General features: G+C 35.0%; 1 protein-coding gene across 22 annotated transcripts in view; it reads right to left on the bottom strand.

Annotated features, from left to right (window-relative positions):
- The window catches only part of LOC129718215 (complexin), a 496,349-nt gene that overhangs the window by 11,819 nt on the left and 465,479 nt on the right, over positions 1-19,051 (bottom strand). For 18 of the 22 annotated variants that reach the window (XM_055668741.1, XM_055668749.1, XM_055668740.1 and 15 more), the window contains 2 exons: positions 10,841-10,973; positions 1,411-1,437 (listed from right to left, as the gene is read on the bottom strand). In XM_055668741.1, the coding sequence (XP_055524716.1) occupies positions 1,411-1,437; positions 10,841-10,973 (160 nt within the window). The remainder of the gene's footprint in view (positions 1-1,410; positions 1,438-10,840; positions 10,974-19,051) is intronic. The other 4 variants (XM_055668756.1, XM_055668755.1, XM_055668761.1 and 1 more) reach the window with 1 other exon arrangement.

The raw sequence follows: 19,051 nt of genomic DNA on the forward strand, positions 1-19,051 counted from the left end.
TTTACTGAGTTGTCAAATTGATTGTTCTCTCGTGTCCAGGTCCTGTACTTGATAAATGTGATTGTTTGTGTTCTTTAGTTGGGGTTTCTTTTGTCTCTTCCCCGACAGGAGCTTAGTGTTGTTGTTCGTGTCTGGTAAACATTAGGGTGAGAAAAATCAAGCTTCTAGCTAAAGGGGGGAATTCGGATTAGGGCAATCTATTTCTGGACTGGAGAGACGTGTGTTCCACTCCGAACGGTGTTGTTTCACTGCTAAAAGAGGAGATAAGTTTGGGGAGGGAGGGCTTGGTATAAATGGTCGGTGGGTGGTTAGTAGAAGTAGAAACAATATCGGAGGGAATGATCACTTTCAAAGAAAGTGCTGCCAACGGTACAGTTACAGGTTATGTAACACGATTTTTTTTCCACTAGGTGTTGACAGACGAGGTGGGACTCTCTTTCTCTTTCGTTTCTCGTGACAGGTTAGTGATTGGTTTCGGTTAAAGAAGGATAATTAAAACAAAGTTTTAATTAATCGCGATAATTAAAACAAAGAACTGGAAGCACAGAAAGCTGAAGAGAACGTGCGAAATCTTTCGGTTTGCGTGTTACAGCGAAATTATTCACGTCTACGTTTTTTTTTCTGTATTATTCATAGAACTATTTTCATTTGCTACGTGCTATAACGTGGGGATTGAAAGAGTGGTGAACATTAAGGCCGCACTTTCTTTGAGCTATTGCTATTTGTAAGAAGGATTGTTGGCTGATAAGTGTCTGTAGAGGCAGAATGAGGAGTAGTAAATTGACTTGAAGCTGTTCGTCTTCCGCTGTTCTGAGAGTTTCGTTGTCTGAAAGCACTGGGTTTTAAGGGTTTGTGACCTGAACATTCGCATTACATCACACATTGCATTACACTGAGTTGTGTTGTTTGTTGTTGTTATGTTGCAACATCAACTACACACCACTGAATGTTTTTTTTTGAATTCTGTGTTTGTTTTTGGTATATTTTGAGTTTCAACAACTATACATAACATGGATAGAGATAGAAGATATTGAAAGAGAAAGAGAGATGGAGAGAAAGATATGTTACTGAATCATTTGTATGCCTAGTAGACAAACAATACGTTTGCTTTAAAGGTAACAACAGTTAACATTATTTGTTAGAGGACACCAGAGGCAACATGAATTATTTATGGCAAAAGTGTTTAATGTTTATGCTGCAGACGAGCTTGATTGAACAGAGAAGGGTGTGCCTCGTGTACCGTTTATTATTAGACTACTGTTATTAACTAACATTTACGACTATTTATAAGTAATAAAAAACAACGACCATGTTTTAGGTGTAAGTACGGTTAAATTTCTTTATGTGGCATATGTAGCGTTTGACTTGAACTTTTGAAAGTGATGCATTACACAATATCGTGCTACTTACTTCTATTACCGCTTGTCGGGTCGCCATCTACAAAAGGTGAGGGGATTTGATTGAAATTCGATTGTCATGATTTTTTTTGTTCGCAGCGATTGCGCGTTTTAGTTTCCACCAACCGAAGGGAATCAGTGTGTGGAATTTTGGTTTGGTTTTTTTTCAGCAGAAACAGAGAGAAAGGTTTACAGTTAACACGCTGGCAGATTGTACAGAAAAAATAAGTACGCTTTAGAGAAACTATACGACTAGCGCTCTAAGGGGGTGAAAACTATAATTTTGAGGGTGATGGAATATATATTAAGACAACTTTTAATTGTGAAGCTTCTTTACGCCGTAGGCAACTCGAATTGGGAAATTGTATCTTCTTAAAAAAACGGTTTATCAATAAAAAAGAGGAACACGGTACTGTATTCAATTTAGATACGAATATGATACCCGAAATAGAAAGATTCATGAATTCATAGATAACTAAACTAAACTAAAAGCAAAAATATTAGGCGCGCTACAAAGTTTTCGCTATTTGTCAACAGATGGCGCTAGCATTTTCACATATTTATAACGTGATGAACCATGCTGAGACATATGGTAAACATACCGCTTCGAGACGTTAATGATTTTATTCGCCCGTCATGTTCTTTTAATAGCGTGAAAATGTCTGATTGTGTGCCGAATAATCGTCATTTGTGGTTATTTGATTATTTTAGGCAAAGGAAGCGGCGGCTGAAGCGCATCGAGAGTTTAAAAAAAGTTTACGGAAATGCTGGTTTAAGTGAAACAACGTGCCATGATTGACTCCATCGCTTTAAAAAAGGTAATTTCGGTGTTGACGATTGTCCGCGTGAAAAAAGGCTGAAACCCTTAGAAGACGCTGAACTGAAGAAACTACTCGAGGAGAATCAATTCCAAACGCAGGAACAGCTTGCTTCAGTATTAGAAACCAAATCAGAAGCGATTGGATGCTTTATCGAGAAAAAGCGTTTTCATTAAAAACGGCGAGAACTTAGTAGCGCACCGAATAATTGAAAAAAGTATTGGAAAAACAAACATCGGAAAAGGAATAAATCGGAATAATCATCTGATATTGGAGCAGGTTTACAAAAAAAGAAAGGTTTATTACTTTTAAAGGAAAGAAATAATACTTGGAAAGTCACACAAAAATTAAAAGAAAAAATACAAAAACGCGGTAAGAACAAGAAATCTAAAATGAAATTTAACTTTGACTTCATTTCAGATTTCGTGTTCTTGTACAAAAGAGTAGAACAAGAAATGCGAAAAAACGTACACTAATAATTCAAAAATAGAGATTAAAATAAATTGCGGAACGAATAGAACCTGAAGAACCGCAAAAAAGTAAAACAAGAATAGAAAATAGGAAGAACAATTTATTATTTACAAAAATCAAATCGAAAAAATAGCAAAGGAGCTAAAAATAGAACAGAAGAACAAAAAAGAAAGAGAAATAAAAAGTAACAAAGACATTATTTAGGTAAACCGGAAAGATTTGAGTATAAAAAATATCAAAAAATATAGCAGTTTAAAATTATAATGATACAAAAAAAAAACAGAAACAGAAAAAATGAGAAAAATAGATGTACAAAACAAGAAAAAAAGGTAGGAATATCTGAAACAGGAAAAAACGCCAGTTTTGAGTTTTCTTCAAACATAACTATCAAAAAAAAAAAAACCTAAAACTAAAAACCAGAAACTAAAGTTAAATTATCAACAATTAACACGGAAGCAAAAATGTTGTAAAACAAGGACATAAAAATCAAAAGTATTCTGAAAATCAGCCAACGCGAGAGAAAAAGCCTTGAAAATGAATAATTTAATGATTGTTAAAAGATCAAAGATTAATATGTCTTAAATCCTAAATAAATAAAAAGAAGAAAATTAAAATGATACTATGGGCCTCAGTAGTTTTGTTCCCACGGGTGGAGTTCTAGGCATGTTTGTCATTCTCCTCAGTTTGTGAAAGGAGAGGAGAAAAAATTCACCGCGCACTTCCCTTCCAGTATGTGCCTGCGTGTAGCAAATACTTTCACCACACTGCTTCTTTCTCCATTCCAAAGTGTCTCAACCAGCTTACAGAGAGACAAAAACACTTCTAGCTCACCCCACATCTGATAGGAACAAGAGGGGTGAATCACTCTACAGAGAAAACTCAGAAGTACACAACAGTGTCCACTGGCGAGTAGTCCGGAAGGTGAAAAAAAACCTACCGGGCAAAAATGTAGTCCTCGTGTAGCTACGAACGAATTCCACCAGGGTAAATTCGACCGGCACGAGCGGCACGAGCGGCACGAGCAACGCAGTCTATTTTTTTTTCTCCCAATCTCTTTTCCTCTTCTGCTATGCTCAAGAAACCAACTGTGAAACGCACCGCAGTGTAATTATTGTGCGTGATGTCCACACGTGTGAGAAAGTACACCATAGTTCATTGTCTCGCAAGAGAGAGATTTCAGATTTCACCGCAGTGCGTTCAGGTAGCTCATCAGATAAAAATCTTTTGTCGCTCTCTTCTAGCATGAGCGTATTGATTTGCCCTTTAGTGTGACGGCAGTTGTTTCCGCAGTGCAAGATGTTCTCCTGCACTCTAGAGGTTTTCTGAGGAGAAAAGACAAGCATGGTTCTAGGTACTAAATTTTGTTCCCACGGGTGGAGTCCGTGGGTTAAAAACGGATACAAAGTTTGGAATATTCCAATAAATTTGGGTTGCTTAAAAGAATTACAAAAATACAGAAAGAAAAAAAAATGTAAAAAACTAAAGAAGAGTAGGAAAAATACAACATACCAAAATAAAAAACAAAGGAACGAAAACAGCACGAAAATTTTATGGAAGAAAAAAAAGGAATATAACCAACAAGTATATAAAAAAATTATAATTGAAAAACTGCACAAAACACATCAACAATTTTTTTTGCATCCAAATACTAAAAATAAAATTGAAGAAATAGAAACGGCACATTCAACCCAAGAAAATAAACAGAAAAAAGAAACAAAGATATTCATAAAATAAACTAAAAAGATATGAATAAAAAAACAAAAAACATGGCCAGAAAAGGTCAAAATAGAAAATAATCCCAAATTGAGCTCAGAATCGCCGAAAAGTGCTTTCTAAGGCCAGAAAAGGCCAAGATAGATGAATATTATGTGTAACATAATAACAAAAAGAGGAAAGGTTCAAAATAAATACTATCCTTTAAAACAAAATAAAAAACAGCACAAAAATGTCATGTAAAACAAAGAAAGAAATAAAACCAACAATGACACAAAAAGGAATATAAATTGAAAATTATACAAGAAAATTGTCAACAGTTTTTTTTCTGTGAAATCAAATAGAAGATAGAATTAAAGATTGAATAGAAGTCAAGAAAATATAGAAAAAGGAATTAATAAAATAAACAAAAAATATATGGCTAAAAGAAAAAATAAACAAATTAGAATTAAAACAAATAAGAATCTAGGAGCAAACGAAAAGTTAACACAAATATTTGGGAAAATAAAAAAGGAACAAAATGCGTAAATGGATATAAAAAATCAGAAAACAAAAAAGAGTAGAAACAGAAAAAATAAAAAAAACTAAATACAAAAGCAAAAGATAAAAAAGATGAAATAAATGATGTAAATTTATAAGTTCTATTTAGAAATTATAATTTGCAACAGAACAAGGAACTAAAAATTAGAAAACGAAAGGAAATTTCAAAACAATGGATGCGGAAAATTATTATTGTAAAGCAAGAAAAAAGCATAAGAAACAAAAGTCCTATGAAAATCAGAAAACGATAGGGAAAACAGTTTTGAAATGAATAATTTGGTATTGAAGAAGGAGGATAACTTAATGCATCCAAAACAAATTTCATATTCATGAAAAAATGGAGGTCCTAGTACTCTAAATTTTGTTCCAAAGGGTAGAATCCGTGGATCTAGAAGCAGAAACAAGGTTTAGAATTTCCCATAAAACCTGGGTGAGCAACTTAGAAGAAAAGATTCAAAAATAATAAAAATACAGGAAGTAAAAGAAATAAATGAAAAATCCTAGATAAACCGTGCGAAAAATATGTTAAAAAAAAAGAAAGTACAAAGTACCAGAAGAAACCATTCTGTAAAACAAAAAAAGCAGTATGTACAAAAAATGTCATGAGAAACATAAAAAATAGAACCAACAAATATATAAATAGGAATATAAATTGAAAACTACGCAAAAAAAACATCAACAGTTTTTGCATACATGTACTAAAAATCGAATTGGAAAAATAGAAACAATACTTAAGATTGAACAGCAGAAAACAAACAGAAAAAGGACACAAAGGTATTTATAAAGCAAACAGAGAGGTGAATGTAAAAAAAAAAACAAGAAAAGAAATAGAAAACGAAAAAAAAAGTTAGAAAATAAGCAGAAAACCCCAAGAGCGAGCGAAAAGTCAGCACTAAAATTAGGAGAACATAATAAAGAATAAAATGAGTGTATTTATTCGAAAAAGTAGAAAACAAACAAAAAATAAAAATTACCAAGATAGAAAAAGTGCAAAGTACGAAAAAAGGTAAAAAAAAAGAAAAAAAAAACGCGAACTAAGGAGTTTTCTTTAGCAATAATAACTCTCGAAAAACAAAACCCTTAAACCTAGAACCAGAAAATGGAAGTAAAATTATCAACGAAACAAGCATAAAATCAAAAGTCTGAAAGCCATAAAACGCGAGAGAGAAAGTCTTGAAAATGAAATATTTGAGATTGGGAAAGGGGAAAAACAATGTGTCCTAAATCCTGAATAAAAAAAATTAAATAAAACGATGGATCTTAGTACTTTATTTTATTGTTCTCACGGGTTTAGAAACGGATACAAAATGTAGAATATCTCAGACAATCTAGGCTGCCCAAAAAAAAAAATAGTACAAATAACAAAAAAGAACAGAAAGAAAAAGAAATTTAAAAAATATAAGATTAATGAGCACAAAAAATATCATGTAAAACAAAGAGAGGAAAAGTACAAAGTTTCAAAAAAATAATTCCCGTAAAACAAAATTTTTTTTTTTATTCTCGCTTATTTTCCGTCGGTCTAGTTCCGCCACTGTTGTGGCCAATCACCGACGCCCAGGGAGGCGACTCCACACCCAGGACCCTAACTCACGACCCGTTTATTAACGGACCGGCGCCAACGGCTTTACTTCCTCATGCGATGGAAGGCGTGATCCCAGAGATTTTTCGCCTCAGAAAATCTCCCGGTGTCGGCTAGGATTGAATCTAGACCAGTTTGGGTTGGTTGTGAGTGGATCACGCCACCTCACAACCATCGACACCTATTTCGGCGGTGGGATTCGAACCCAGGCGTCGAGCATAAAACAAAAATAAACAACAACACAAAAATGTCACGTAAAACATACAAAGGAATAGAACCAACAAAGATATAAATAGAAATATAAATTGGAAGCCAATGAAAAAAATCAATTTTAATTTTTTTTTATGTATTTAATATACTAGGAATCAAAAAGACAAAAAAGGGCAACGGAAATGAAGATTGAACAGAAGAAAAGTAAATAATAACAGAAAAAAACAAAAATATTATTAAAGCATACAGAAAAGATATGAGTACAAAAATACGTTAATTTAATAGAAAAAGAAAAAAAACATTTTTAAAAAAGGCGTAAATGGATACAAAAAATTAGAAAACAAAAGAAGTGAAAAATAGAAACAGAAAAATATGAGAAAAACGAAATCTGAAGGTAAAAAAGGCAGAAAAAGCAAAAGATAATAATAAGAAGAAATTACGTAACGTTAGGTTTATTTTCGAAAAATTATAGTTTACAAAAAGTAAAAGACTAAACAGCGGAAAAAATGTTGCAAAACGAGATAAACGCATAAAAAACAAAAGTCTTCTGAAAATCAGAAAATGCTAGAGAAAAAGTTCAAGACCTGATGATTATTTTAAGATTGGAAATAGGAGGAAAAATCATGGTATCGTACAGAAATCTAATACAAAACATTAAATAAAACGATGGGCCTCGGTACTTTAAAATTAAGTTAGAGCTACCGGTGTTACAAAATAGAATCGGTAAAAAAACAGAAACAAAACAAATAAGCACTTGAAGTTGATTTTTACGAAGCATACAGAACTAAAATACGAAATAACAAAAAATAATTAGAGCGGAGAAACGAAATGGCATTAATAAAGGTAGGAACGAACAAATTTTTTTTTTTTAATTTAACAACTATGGAAATAACAAAATGCACCAACAAAAAAAAGGAAAAAAATAACGGAAATATGAATAGCGAAAACTTTACCTAACAAACAAAAATTAAGAAACAAAACACAGACTAGGTATTTGTTTGTTTGTTTATTGATATGGTAGCGTAAGGTAAACCTTTTTAAACTGCTACCTCCGAATGTCACTATTGGTACAATATTTATCTTATAAACATAAACGAAACAAAAATAAACAAACCCCAATGACTAATTTCTAAGCGGAAGTCTTCTGAAAATCAGAAAACGCAAGAGAAAAAGGCCTTGAATATGAATATTCGGAGATTTGAAAATGGCTGTTTGACATGAATCTCATTTCCAAACGGAAGAAAAGTTTAGTATATCTAATAAAATCGCAAAAAACAGAGGAAGAAGAAGTATAAAAAATATCATGTAAACGGAGAGGAGAAGTACAAAGATAAAAAAAAAACAAAATTAATAAAAACCAAAACAAAAAATATGTAAATCAAATTAAGGAAAAGAACCAAAAAAAGATTTAAATAGGAATATAGAAAAAAAAAAAAACAAAATAACGTATAGGAATATAGGAGATAAAAAAAAACAAAATAATCAATTTTTTTTGGTGTATCCAAAGAATTGCATAAAAGCAAAACAAAATTAGAACATATTATTGTACACTCAAAATCGAATGAAAAATATAACCAGTGATAAAAAATTGAACAGAAATAGGTACAAAAATAAATAGAAAAAAGTTCTTGAACGGATATAAGTATAAAATAACAGAAAATAAATATTGTGCCCTGTCAAATAAATGTTGTGTGAACAAAAAAAAAAAAGAGAAAATAAAAAGTTACCAGGGAAGACCAAATGGAATAAATAAAAAAAGTAACGAATGCAAGAGCGAACAAAAAATTTTACGAACTTTAACAACTTTGAGAAAAAAATAAAAAACACAAAACGAAAATATGAACAGCGGAAAGAGGAAAAGGAAAGAAAAGAAATAGTTGCAGATTTTTACACGACAAACAAAAATCAAGAAACAAAACACAAACATGATAAAACCAAACTCTAGAAACTATAACTTTTTTAGCAATAAACAAATACACAGTTTCCAAAACTGTAAATATGTGATCGAAGATATTTTGACCCAAGAATAAAATAATTTTAGAGCCATAGTGTCTTCAGCAAAGTTGTTCCATTGATTATTTTACATTCTATAGAAGTTGCGATTTTGTGATTAATCCTCCTACAAACAAGTAATGAATGATATTTATTCTTTTTTGCATATATAAATCCTATTTGTTCGGCAAAGTTGTTGCACATGTTATAAGAAACTACTTTTTCGAAGACTCTATACTCCATTTAAATAGACATATAGCAGTATGTTGTTGTTTTTTATAAAATGGGTTACAACTTCGTCGAACAAAGTAGATTTTTTTATGCAAAAATGGGCATTGTGAAACTCATTTCTCATTTTTGGATTAATTAGAAAATTGCAACTTCTACAAAATGTAATATAATTATTGGAATAACTTTGCCGAAGGCGCTACGGCTAAGATCATTTTTGGGTCAAAAATATTTCAGTCACGTTTTAGCAGTTTTGGACTGCTTTTTGTCCGCTGGTCGACAAAAGCGAAAAAAATTGCCATAGAGCTCAAATTGGAAAAAAGATGATAGCTTTTTAACCTGTCCATTGGTGCTCCTAGCCGCTTCGGAAGTTTGTCATGTCTTCAGAGACTTCATTGAAATTGAAATTCCGTAAGAATACAAAGAAACGATGGAACCGGTGAGCAATTCTTTTGTGGCTTTTTGAGGCACTTTCGAGGTGTCTACCAAATTTGCCGGAACTGTTAAAAATTTATACGGTCACGTGAGATACATACCTCGTAAAAAACGCGTAATTAAAAAATCCGCGGAAAATAACCCGTTAAGTAAAAAACCCGCGTAAAGTAAACCACCAAGAAAGGATTTAGAAAAAAAAACAAGACGCTCTGTAACCAGTATTTTGTCCTCTTTGACAGTCATTCAGGCTCCATCCGGCTCCATTCGCGGGAGGAGGGTTTTTCTATTAATTCTTTTCTATAATGAACACAGAGACGCTTTTAGTTCCCAACCCGCGGTAATTTGAAAATCCGTGTAAAATTTTTTAACTTTTTTTAATCCAAAAATTTGTGTAAAAAATCTGCGTTGATTAGAAAAAAACTGCGTGAACAAAGCTGATTGTATTATTCAATTTTTTTCTAGTTTGAGCTCTAGGGTAAAGCTTGAGAATTAGAATATTGAAGAAAATTACTACTAATGAATACGAATACAAATCTTAAAAAAAAAAAATAAATGATAGAGAAAACAGTAGGGAAAAATAAATAAGACAGGAAACAATATTACCAGTAGAAGCCCGAAAACAGATATAATCAAACGATAAACAAAAAAAAAAACAGATTTTTTCAGTTGTACAAAAAAAAAATCACGTTATCTAAATGGAAAACTGCAAGATTTAAGAAATCTGATTGTCTGTTCTCATGTGGTCTTGATGCTTTTAACAAAACTGCAAAGGTTGTTATAAGCGAGTAATTCAGAACACAAAATCCTCAAGTACACTCATGTACGACAAAAAATTGTATCAAGACACTTTGAATCAAAGTTTACTAGAACTTTGAAGATGTTCCCTTTTCGAGTTGCCTTGGCGTTGCATTATTCTTGCTAGGAATAAGTCTCTAGCTATGTATGTCAGGACTGGACCGGCGAGATCCGATTCATTATTAATCTCCACACAAACTATTCTACCGTGTCTGAGAGCACTTTCCGGAAATAGTCTATTGATTTTCCTGTGCCTTTTCCTCGGGCGAAAAAGGCCAACGCGTCTATGTACAGAGAATCAACGTGAAATGAAACAAATAATAATATAACAAACACAAAAACAGGTACAAGTTACAGTTTTATTCCGTATAGCAATATCATCTAGTATCGATTATAGATGTAAGGACAGGAAATATTGTCGTCATTGGAATTCCTTTAGTGGAGGTATTGTCATCGCTGGAGGGTTTTCTCTTGCACAGAGACACGGTTCAGTGTTCATTTATAGGTTGGCGAATGGGGTTCTCCATTCGAAATTGGAGAAACACAATCCCTGGGAAGCTGGGGGAATGGCACGTGCCACAGCGCGGGGTACCAAGCAGTTCCCACCCGAAACCCGCTCTATTTCCAGCACGCCATCCGACGCATCCAGCCGAAATACTTACTCGTAAAGTCGTCAAGATCCTCCTGTTCCGCCTCGGCCGCCAGCTCTTCGGGCGTCTTCTTTTTCCGCATCAGCGGATTGGGTTCCTCCTGGGGTGCTTGCTCGACCACTTCCTCCTTTTTCTTTATGTTATACTGTAAGAGAGAGAGACGGGTAGAAAGAAAACCATTACAAGAGCTTCGTTAGCCTAGACGTTAATTAATTCGGTGTGATGGAAAACACGCCACGGTTAACGAGACTTTTAATTATCAAACTTTCGCCCACCGGCTGCAAAATTCAGGGGTGCATCTATGGTTCTGGAGACAATGCGGTACGACTCAAGCAGCAATCATCATCACCAACCGTGGGCTCGGGCGTGATTACCAACCGAGAATACTAATAGTGGCCAGTTCGCATTCCACTGGATAGTGAGTTCACACCAATAAGTTCTCCTCAACCCGAGCAGCACAAGATACATAATACATAATAAAAGTTTGGTTTGGCGAAACGTGACCAAATTGGTGCTGTAATTGCCTGGCATCCTGACCATTTTTGGTTGCTACCCGGAGGAGATCAACTTCGTAAGGATGGTGGAAATTTACCACGCGCGTCCGTGTGACAGCAGCGCGTTCGTGTAGGGAATCACTTTCGGGGTTGGGTTGTAAATGTGATCACCAAGGGGGACCATAGATTGTATATTGGGATAACGAACGTTAGTATAGTAGTTATTTTACCGACTAGAAAAGCGTAATGGGAACACGAGAAAAAAAAAGGAATTGCATAAAAAGCTACCTAATGGTAAATTTATTGGCTCATTAAGGCTACACTGTAACTCTGATGGACACAGTAGATTTTCTTCTAGCAGTTTGACTAAAAAAATCACTTTTCTTGTCAATCTACACTTTGTTAGTGCTTAACCCGTAAAGACCTGGGACGGAACTTGATTTTTGAAAATGCTCGTTCTCAGCACTGGAACGGCCGATTTGGAAAAACTTGGACTTTTATTCAAGGGGAATAGTTGCTCTAAGTTTTGGTAAAGGTGCTACCCCTCTGGACCCCTCCCCGTTTTTGTGAGACGCAAATATGTCTGTCTTTTTCTCTAATTTTTCAAACAGATTGAGCAAACACTGGTAATTTTCATACGTATCAATTGCTCCATGTATCAAATCATGTCAGGTGGATGAAATATGGTATGTAAGAGTGAATTTTGGAGTTTCCAAATTATTTCAGTACAAAATCACAAAACTACGTATTTTTATAAAAAATCAAATAAGAAAATCGTTCTTCAAATTTTAAGCTCTACATTTTTGAAATAAGGTTTTTTGAATCAATACGGAATGAAATATTTGTTTAAGCATGCAAATATTTTGTGAAAAACGAGTTTAAATTCACTAAAGTACGTATTTTCATGGAAACCTGATTTTCTCAGTCTCCCACAGTTGGTTTCAACTTGGCTCTTCAATTGTCAAGCTCTTTATTTCTAGAGTAACATCTTCTGAATCCATAGATGCTGAAAGATTTATCCTAGCATGCACAGATTTAGAGAAAAACGATTTTGAATTCACTAAAGTACGAGTTCTTATGAAAACTTGGTTTTCTCCAAATCTGTGCATGCTAGAATAAATCTTTCAGCATCTTTGGATTCAGAAGACGAAACTCCAAAAATATGGAGCTTGAAAATTGAAGAGCTAAGTTGAAACCTACCGTGGGAGACTGAAAAAATAAGGTTTTCATGAAAATACGTACATTGGTGAATTGAAACTGGTTTTTCTCAAAATATTTGCATGCTAAAATAAATATTTCATCACGTATGGATTCAGGAGACCTTATCGCAAAAATGTGGAGCTTAAAATTTGAAGAACGGTTTTGTTGTTTGAATTTTTATAAAAATACGTAGTGTTGTGATTTTGTACTGAAATAATTTAAAAATTCCAAAATTCACTCTTACATAACATATTTCATCCACCTGACATGATTTGATATATGGAGCAATTGATACGTATGAAAATTCCCAGTGTTTGCTCAATCTGTTTGAAAAATTAGAAAAAAACACAGACAAATTTGTGTCTCACAAAAACGGGGAAGGGTCCAGAGGGGTGGCACTTTACCAAAACTTAGAGCAACTATTCCCCTTGAATAAAAGTCCAAGTTTTCCCAAATCGGCCGTTCCAGTGCTGAGAACGAGCATTTTCAAAAAACAAGTTCCGTCCCGGGTCTTTACGGGTTAAAATAAAAGGGAGACGTAGAAAGAATTGGTATTTCACTTTAATTACAATGCTTAAAAAATTTCTTTTCCAATAAATTTTCGTGTTTATCCATTCAGAGGAATGAAATAAATCAATTCGAAAAATCGAAAAAATTATTCACTTGGCAAAGTACTGTAACCCACGCCTTTTTTTGGATTCTCAGAAGGTGCTACCAGACCAGTAAATTCGCAGAAAATTTTGTAATTCGTAAACGTCCAGTGAACGAATCTGCCACGATCAACGAAAACGCGAAGAAGCCAAATCGTCGTAATCTTTTGCCCATGTTCATTCTAAATGTCCAAACCAAGCAAAACTTTCCACATCACCTACTCGAAAACGGGAAGGAGGAGAAGGAGGGGCTGAATCCTTCCAGGTATACTGTTCTCTTGGGGGAGGAAAAACCGAGATTCTATTCTGCCGTTCGTTGTTGTTTTCCTGCTTATGGCAGGCGTATAAAACGGTATGGCGATCATGTTTGACGACAAGTGAGATTGTAAGGAAGATTTCGTTTTTTTTTTTCGCTCGTTCGGTTTACGATCCATCCACTGGAAACTGGTGTGTGAGATTTTCTGCAGCAGCGTTTCGGAGAGCATCGTTTGGCGCGGCAGATGGGCTATAAGGTTAACGGCTTCCTTTTCATTACTGGCTTCCGTTACAGAAGCGAATCTTCGCCGGTAAAATGTTCTAAATTTCCGTTCCGTGAAAAAGGGGAAGGGAATTTTACAGTATGGGAGTATTGTTTTAATTATAGCGCTACGTTGTGGGTGAGAGGCAGGCTTTCTGGTGTATCCCGGTGCTATCATTATGCTCGAATACTTTAGTCATTTGAATGTGATTTGTGATAATGGCGGTTGTTCACTGGCATACGGACCTTAACAAGTGATAAATGCTCCCGCTGCGAGATCATTCACTAACCATCATGTAATGGTGAGAGCAGGTGACGGCAGTGGATGCGTTGACAAGGTATCAGAAATAAAAACGCAAGGTACAGTTATTTGTTACTACGAGTCGGAGGAGAGCGCATTACAGCTTGTGTCTCGTTTAATGTGATTAGACGTCTGTTATTGCCGTTACAGTCAGGCACTCAACTTTTTTATGTTCCTGTATTTTTCGACGTGCAAAACACTTTCGTTTATATTTGGCATTTTTTCTAAGCAAACACTCTCGAAAACCAACTTGACGTCGCTGCGTTTATAGCAGAAACTTTTTTTGCATCACCAGAAAACATGTTTATCCTAAACTTTACAGATAAACAAACAGGCTCTGAATGAGCGGAATTTCAAATGCATACCCATAAATTGTCCCTTCTGTGCTCAGTGGCGAACAAATGTGTGCGTGCTTCTACTTGCTGTTTCGGTTATCGGTTAACGATCCCAAAAACAAAGAAAAAACACTTGCTGGTTGGTTTTTCCGGTTCTCCTTTTGGGTGAATATCAACCATTCGGGTTGACTAGTTCCGCGAAAAACTGAGTCAGGCGAATTTTATCCTGCTTAAAAACACAGCTGGTTTCGCCCCGTCAGAAGTCGTAAAAAGTGAAAATTCAGCCAAATCCCGCATAAGTTTAAAAGTTGTATCATCTGGGTGGCCCTCCTTATTTTACCTGGTAGGCTAGAGGTTAATTGGAATGGAAAAAGAAGTTATCCCTTCGATCTTTCTTTCCCCTACCCCCCTCCATCATTTTCACTACTCTAATGGGATTGTTTCCGAGCACAACGCATGAATCCGGTTTTTTTATGACTTTTGCAACACTCACACCCGACCAGCAGCCCGGGCCGTCCCCGAAGGGTGTTTCCCATGAGCAAACAGCTGGAAGGATGCAACCTGCAGCTTAGCAGTCTTTCTTCGAAGGGTAGTAAAAATAGCCGAAAATTGGAGTGGGATCAAAGAAGCTTTTTCTGTTTCCTTTTCATTTGCTTGCAGCTCAGATTTCATCGTTCGGCAGAGCACCACTGGTAGCGGTCAACCAAGCAAATTCACCTGGCTTTGGTAGGAATAACGAACGACAAGGTATGGGAAGCGCATACTGGGAAAACTCGATCCGCTTTTACGGGCTGGCTGCGCGATAGGAATCCTGATTAGGTTGTCTGTGGTCGAGATAAAATAAATTGGATGTATTTTTATATGACCGCGGTTCCCTGGAGATTGATGTCACTGGGAAGGAGGTAACCAAAATGCATTTTTTTCTAACAAACAGTAAAATAATTCGAAATTAAAACTGTATAAGTAATGAAGACCAAGAAACTTCAATTATCGATTGCAATTTGACGTCTTTAAAAAAATTGAAAAGAAAAAACTAGTCGAAAATCAGTTCACTTTGGCGTGATTTGAAATTATAATCGCAAAATGTATACCAAAAATCAGAATTTACGATTGATTTGCTTATGCTTCTTAGTTTTTTTTTTCTTTCACGAAAAGATCTGTTGTTATCTAAGAAATTTATACTTTTTACCTTTGTTATACTAAACAAAGTTTATAAAATCGGTCGAAAAACGCAAAATAGATCCATGATCCGGAGGGCCGAATCGTATATACCATTCGACTCAGCTCGACGAACTGAGCAATGTCTGTTCGTGTGTGTGTGTGTGTGTGTGTTTGTGTGTGTGTGTGTGTGTGTGTGTGTGTGTGTGTGTGTGTGTGTGTGTGTGTGCGTGTATGTATGTTGTCTGTATGTATGTGCCGCAAAATACTAACGCACCTTTCTTACAGAACGCAATATCCGATTTTAATGATCTTATACGCAAACGAACGCTACTGTGCTTTTCCAGAATGCTACCGAGTGGATTTTTGATTAGTGGCTTAGATTTTAAAATATTGATCGAAGAGTATTTTTATATGAGAAATTTAACTTTTAAGGCAAAATTAATGGCACGGAGAGCCATGTGTTGTATACCAATTTACTCAGATCGACGAATTGAACAATTTATGTATGTTTGTGTATGTGTGCCTGTACGTATGTATGTGTAAATATGTTGTTTATATGTGTAGTATATCAAAATCGACCCAAAAAAGAAAAATAACAGAAAAAACAGGAGGGTTGTGTGCAAAGCCACAATTATTCATCCTGAAAAGGACAATTTTTTGTTCATTTTAGTATCGGCTAAGATGCCGATCACATCTTTGCGTTATCACTGACAGTGTGAATAAAGTATTCCTTATGATAAAATAAACAATGAAAAGCTGATTTAACACTTTAAACTAGACGGCTCACGTGTTGTCAAAATGAGTCAATTTTTCATTGAATGCATTTACTAGTGCCCACTATCGCACAGAGACTGCATGTCACTAAAGTGCCTCACTGCATCAGCCGCTATCGATGCTGAGATCCGCTGCAACTACTGCGCTATCCATAGCCATGCCACAGTTGTGGCCGCTATATGCTGCCATTGGTATCCACTGTCCTTGCATCAGCTGGCCCAGCTGCTATCGTTGCTGGAATCCGCTGCAACTAGTGCGCTATCCATTGCTACGCCACAGCTGTGGCCGCTTTCCGCCATCGCTGGTATCCACTGCACTGCTAGTGCTGCTGCTAAGAGAGGACTGCTGTTGTCGCTGTCTAGAACTATTATGAGTTGCTTCGGCTGAAACAAGCTCTTTTATAGGCCAAATAGCATGTTTTAAATTGCAAGGTATATGATTCTGTCGACCGTGCTTGGGAAGCAATCATATAACGACCAATCAGAGGTCGAATTTTTCGTTTTGCCAAGGCTTGACTATTTTCAATAGTACAATAGTGTGAAGAATAAAATTACAATGTTCTTCTTTTGGAAAGAATCTTAGAAAATTTTCCAATCTATTTCTGCAACAACGAAGGAAATCCATCTAATACTAACCGTTTTATTAGCATTTGAAATTGGACATATTTTTCCCTTTTTTTCGGTTTTAGTTTTTCATTTCACATCCCTATGTAGTCGAACTTCCTGAGAGAAGTACTCTACTTCGAAAAACCCTCTTTACAGAACGCTTATACCGATTTTGAAGGTCGCATGCTCAAATGAAAGCCCCAGAGATCTTTGAAAATCATACTGAGTGCGATCTTTTATTGGTTGCTTGAACTGTTGCTTGAAAGCTTTGACCAAAGTATATTTTAGACATGGGATATTTTACTTTCTGGATAATTTTTCTCTCTCACTGCTCTTTCCTCTTCTCTATCCCTCTTTTTTCGTATCGCTATTTATTTCTCAAAGGAAATCAACAATCATGGACAACTTTTCATAATCTTTACACTCTTCGTAGTGCGTCGTAACTGGTGTAAATAAATTACCCTTAAGCTTTTCCTTGGAAATTTGAGCCGGATTTTAGAATAAACTGCAATGCTTACTTAGCTCCTTTTCTTCCGAAGCTCCCGCCCTCACTTGTTATAAAATATATACTAAATTGTACGTTGAACCTAGATTTGCGAAGAGTAACAAACATTTACAGCTTTCGGGAGCCAAGCATTGTAGCAAAATCTGATCCCACAGTTTGCACGTGTAACACAATTAGCGATACAGATATTTTGAAAAGCTTCACCAAAGATGTATAGACCTATTTACGTACGAACGTGTTAGTGACACCCGTTGAGAAAAACACAAATAAATCGCTGTTTTGTTTGCAATGCTACGTTTTGAACAGCTGGAAAATTTTTCAGTTGAATACTTATTTTATGTATTAAATTTGTGACCTGGAATCTAAAGTAGCTGGTGAACGTAATCGGCAAAATTAGGAAAAATTGTTGAAGCAACTTTACATGGCTATACACGTTTACTAGTGTGCGCAGGTGAAAAGTCACTTATCTCTATGAATGATACAATATGCTCATGTAAGATATAAATATTGCTTTCTAATTTAAGACTAAGTGCAAACAGAGAATCCATGTTATTCCACTTCTCGTTATCGCAGCAAGATTTGAAAAGTTTTTATTTCGGATTTTTCCATACTGTCTAAAATCTAAAATCTAAAATTCTCAAAGATCGTGGAGAACCTTCATTTTCAGATAATGCATTTGAGATAGAAATAAATTGACAACTTTCATCAATAGCTATATTTTTTTCCTGTATAATTCTAAACTATAATATTTCGAGAGCAGGTTTGTATAAGTTTGCTTCAATTCGTAAATAAAACTTGATGCTGATTCATAAATCTAGGTCCTGCGATTTCTGAAAATAACGCGAATAAGTAGAACCGCATTAAACTAACATACATGTTTGCTGTTCTAGTGTGAAATCAGCATCATTGTATCTCTTACTGTTTCCCCACGTTCGATCATCTCAAAAAAAAAAAAAAAAAAAATTCAATTGCTTCTAGCCAGCATTTGAACATTGGTTTGTGATCGAAAAAATATGACTCATGTACTCCAGTGATAACATTCATATTATTTGCAAAAACCACGTCAAGCTTTAATTCAATGATCGTCTTTGGTTAACACTCTGAAAACTATCTTTCAAAATCATTTCATTCATTATTGAAATTGGACTTATGATGGTATACAATTTGTAAATGACTGGTCGAATATGTATAAAAGTAATAGTTAGTATAACAAAGGTTTCTTCACCACTAGGTGGATTAATTTAGGTTTTATTTGTAAAAATCATGCTAAATTTCGTGGCAATCCCTGAATGACTGAATTATTATGCTCACGCAGAGTTTTTGTGTATGAAGTTTTCCTCAAACTTTTTCACAGCTGAATCTCAGAATTCTTAGTAAAAATTATCGAAATAATGGCTAGAATCTGCCATACAAATATGGTTATTTGTGTTAGACTTAGGGCTCGAAAAAAAATGTAAACAATGAATTGCAATTCAGTTTAGTGCATTTAAGACAAAATCAGATTTAGTGCATAGAAAACAAAATTAGATCTTCAGGGTCAACTTATATTTAAACAGCAATTCTGGTTGTTAAAAAATCTATTACTCTGGTTGTTGTGCCTATTGGTTTTGATCTTGATTCGAAGGTGATTTTAGGTTGAATAACGTTACGATGAAAGTGCTCAAGCCATTCTTTTAATTTT

The sequence above is a fragment of the Wyeomyia smithii genome, chromosome 1 (assembly GCF_029784165.1).
Source record: "Wyeomyia smithii strain HCP4-BCI-WySm-NY-G18 chromosome 1, ASM2978416v1, whole genome shotgun sequence".
Taxonomy (NCBI): Eukaryota; Metazoa; Arthropoda; class Insecta; order Diptera; family Culicidae; genus Wyeomyia; species Wyeomyia smithii.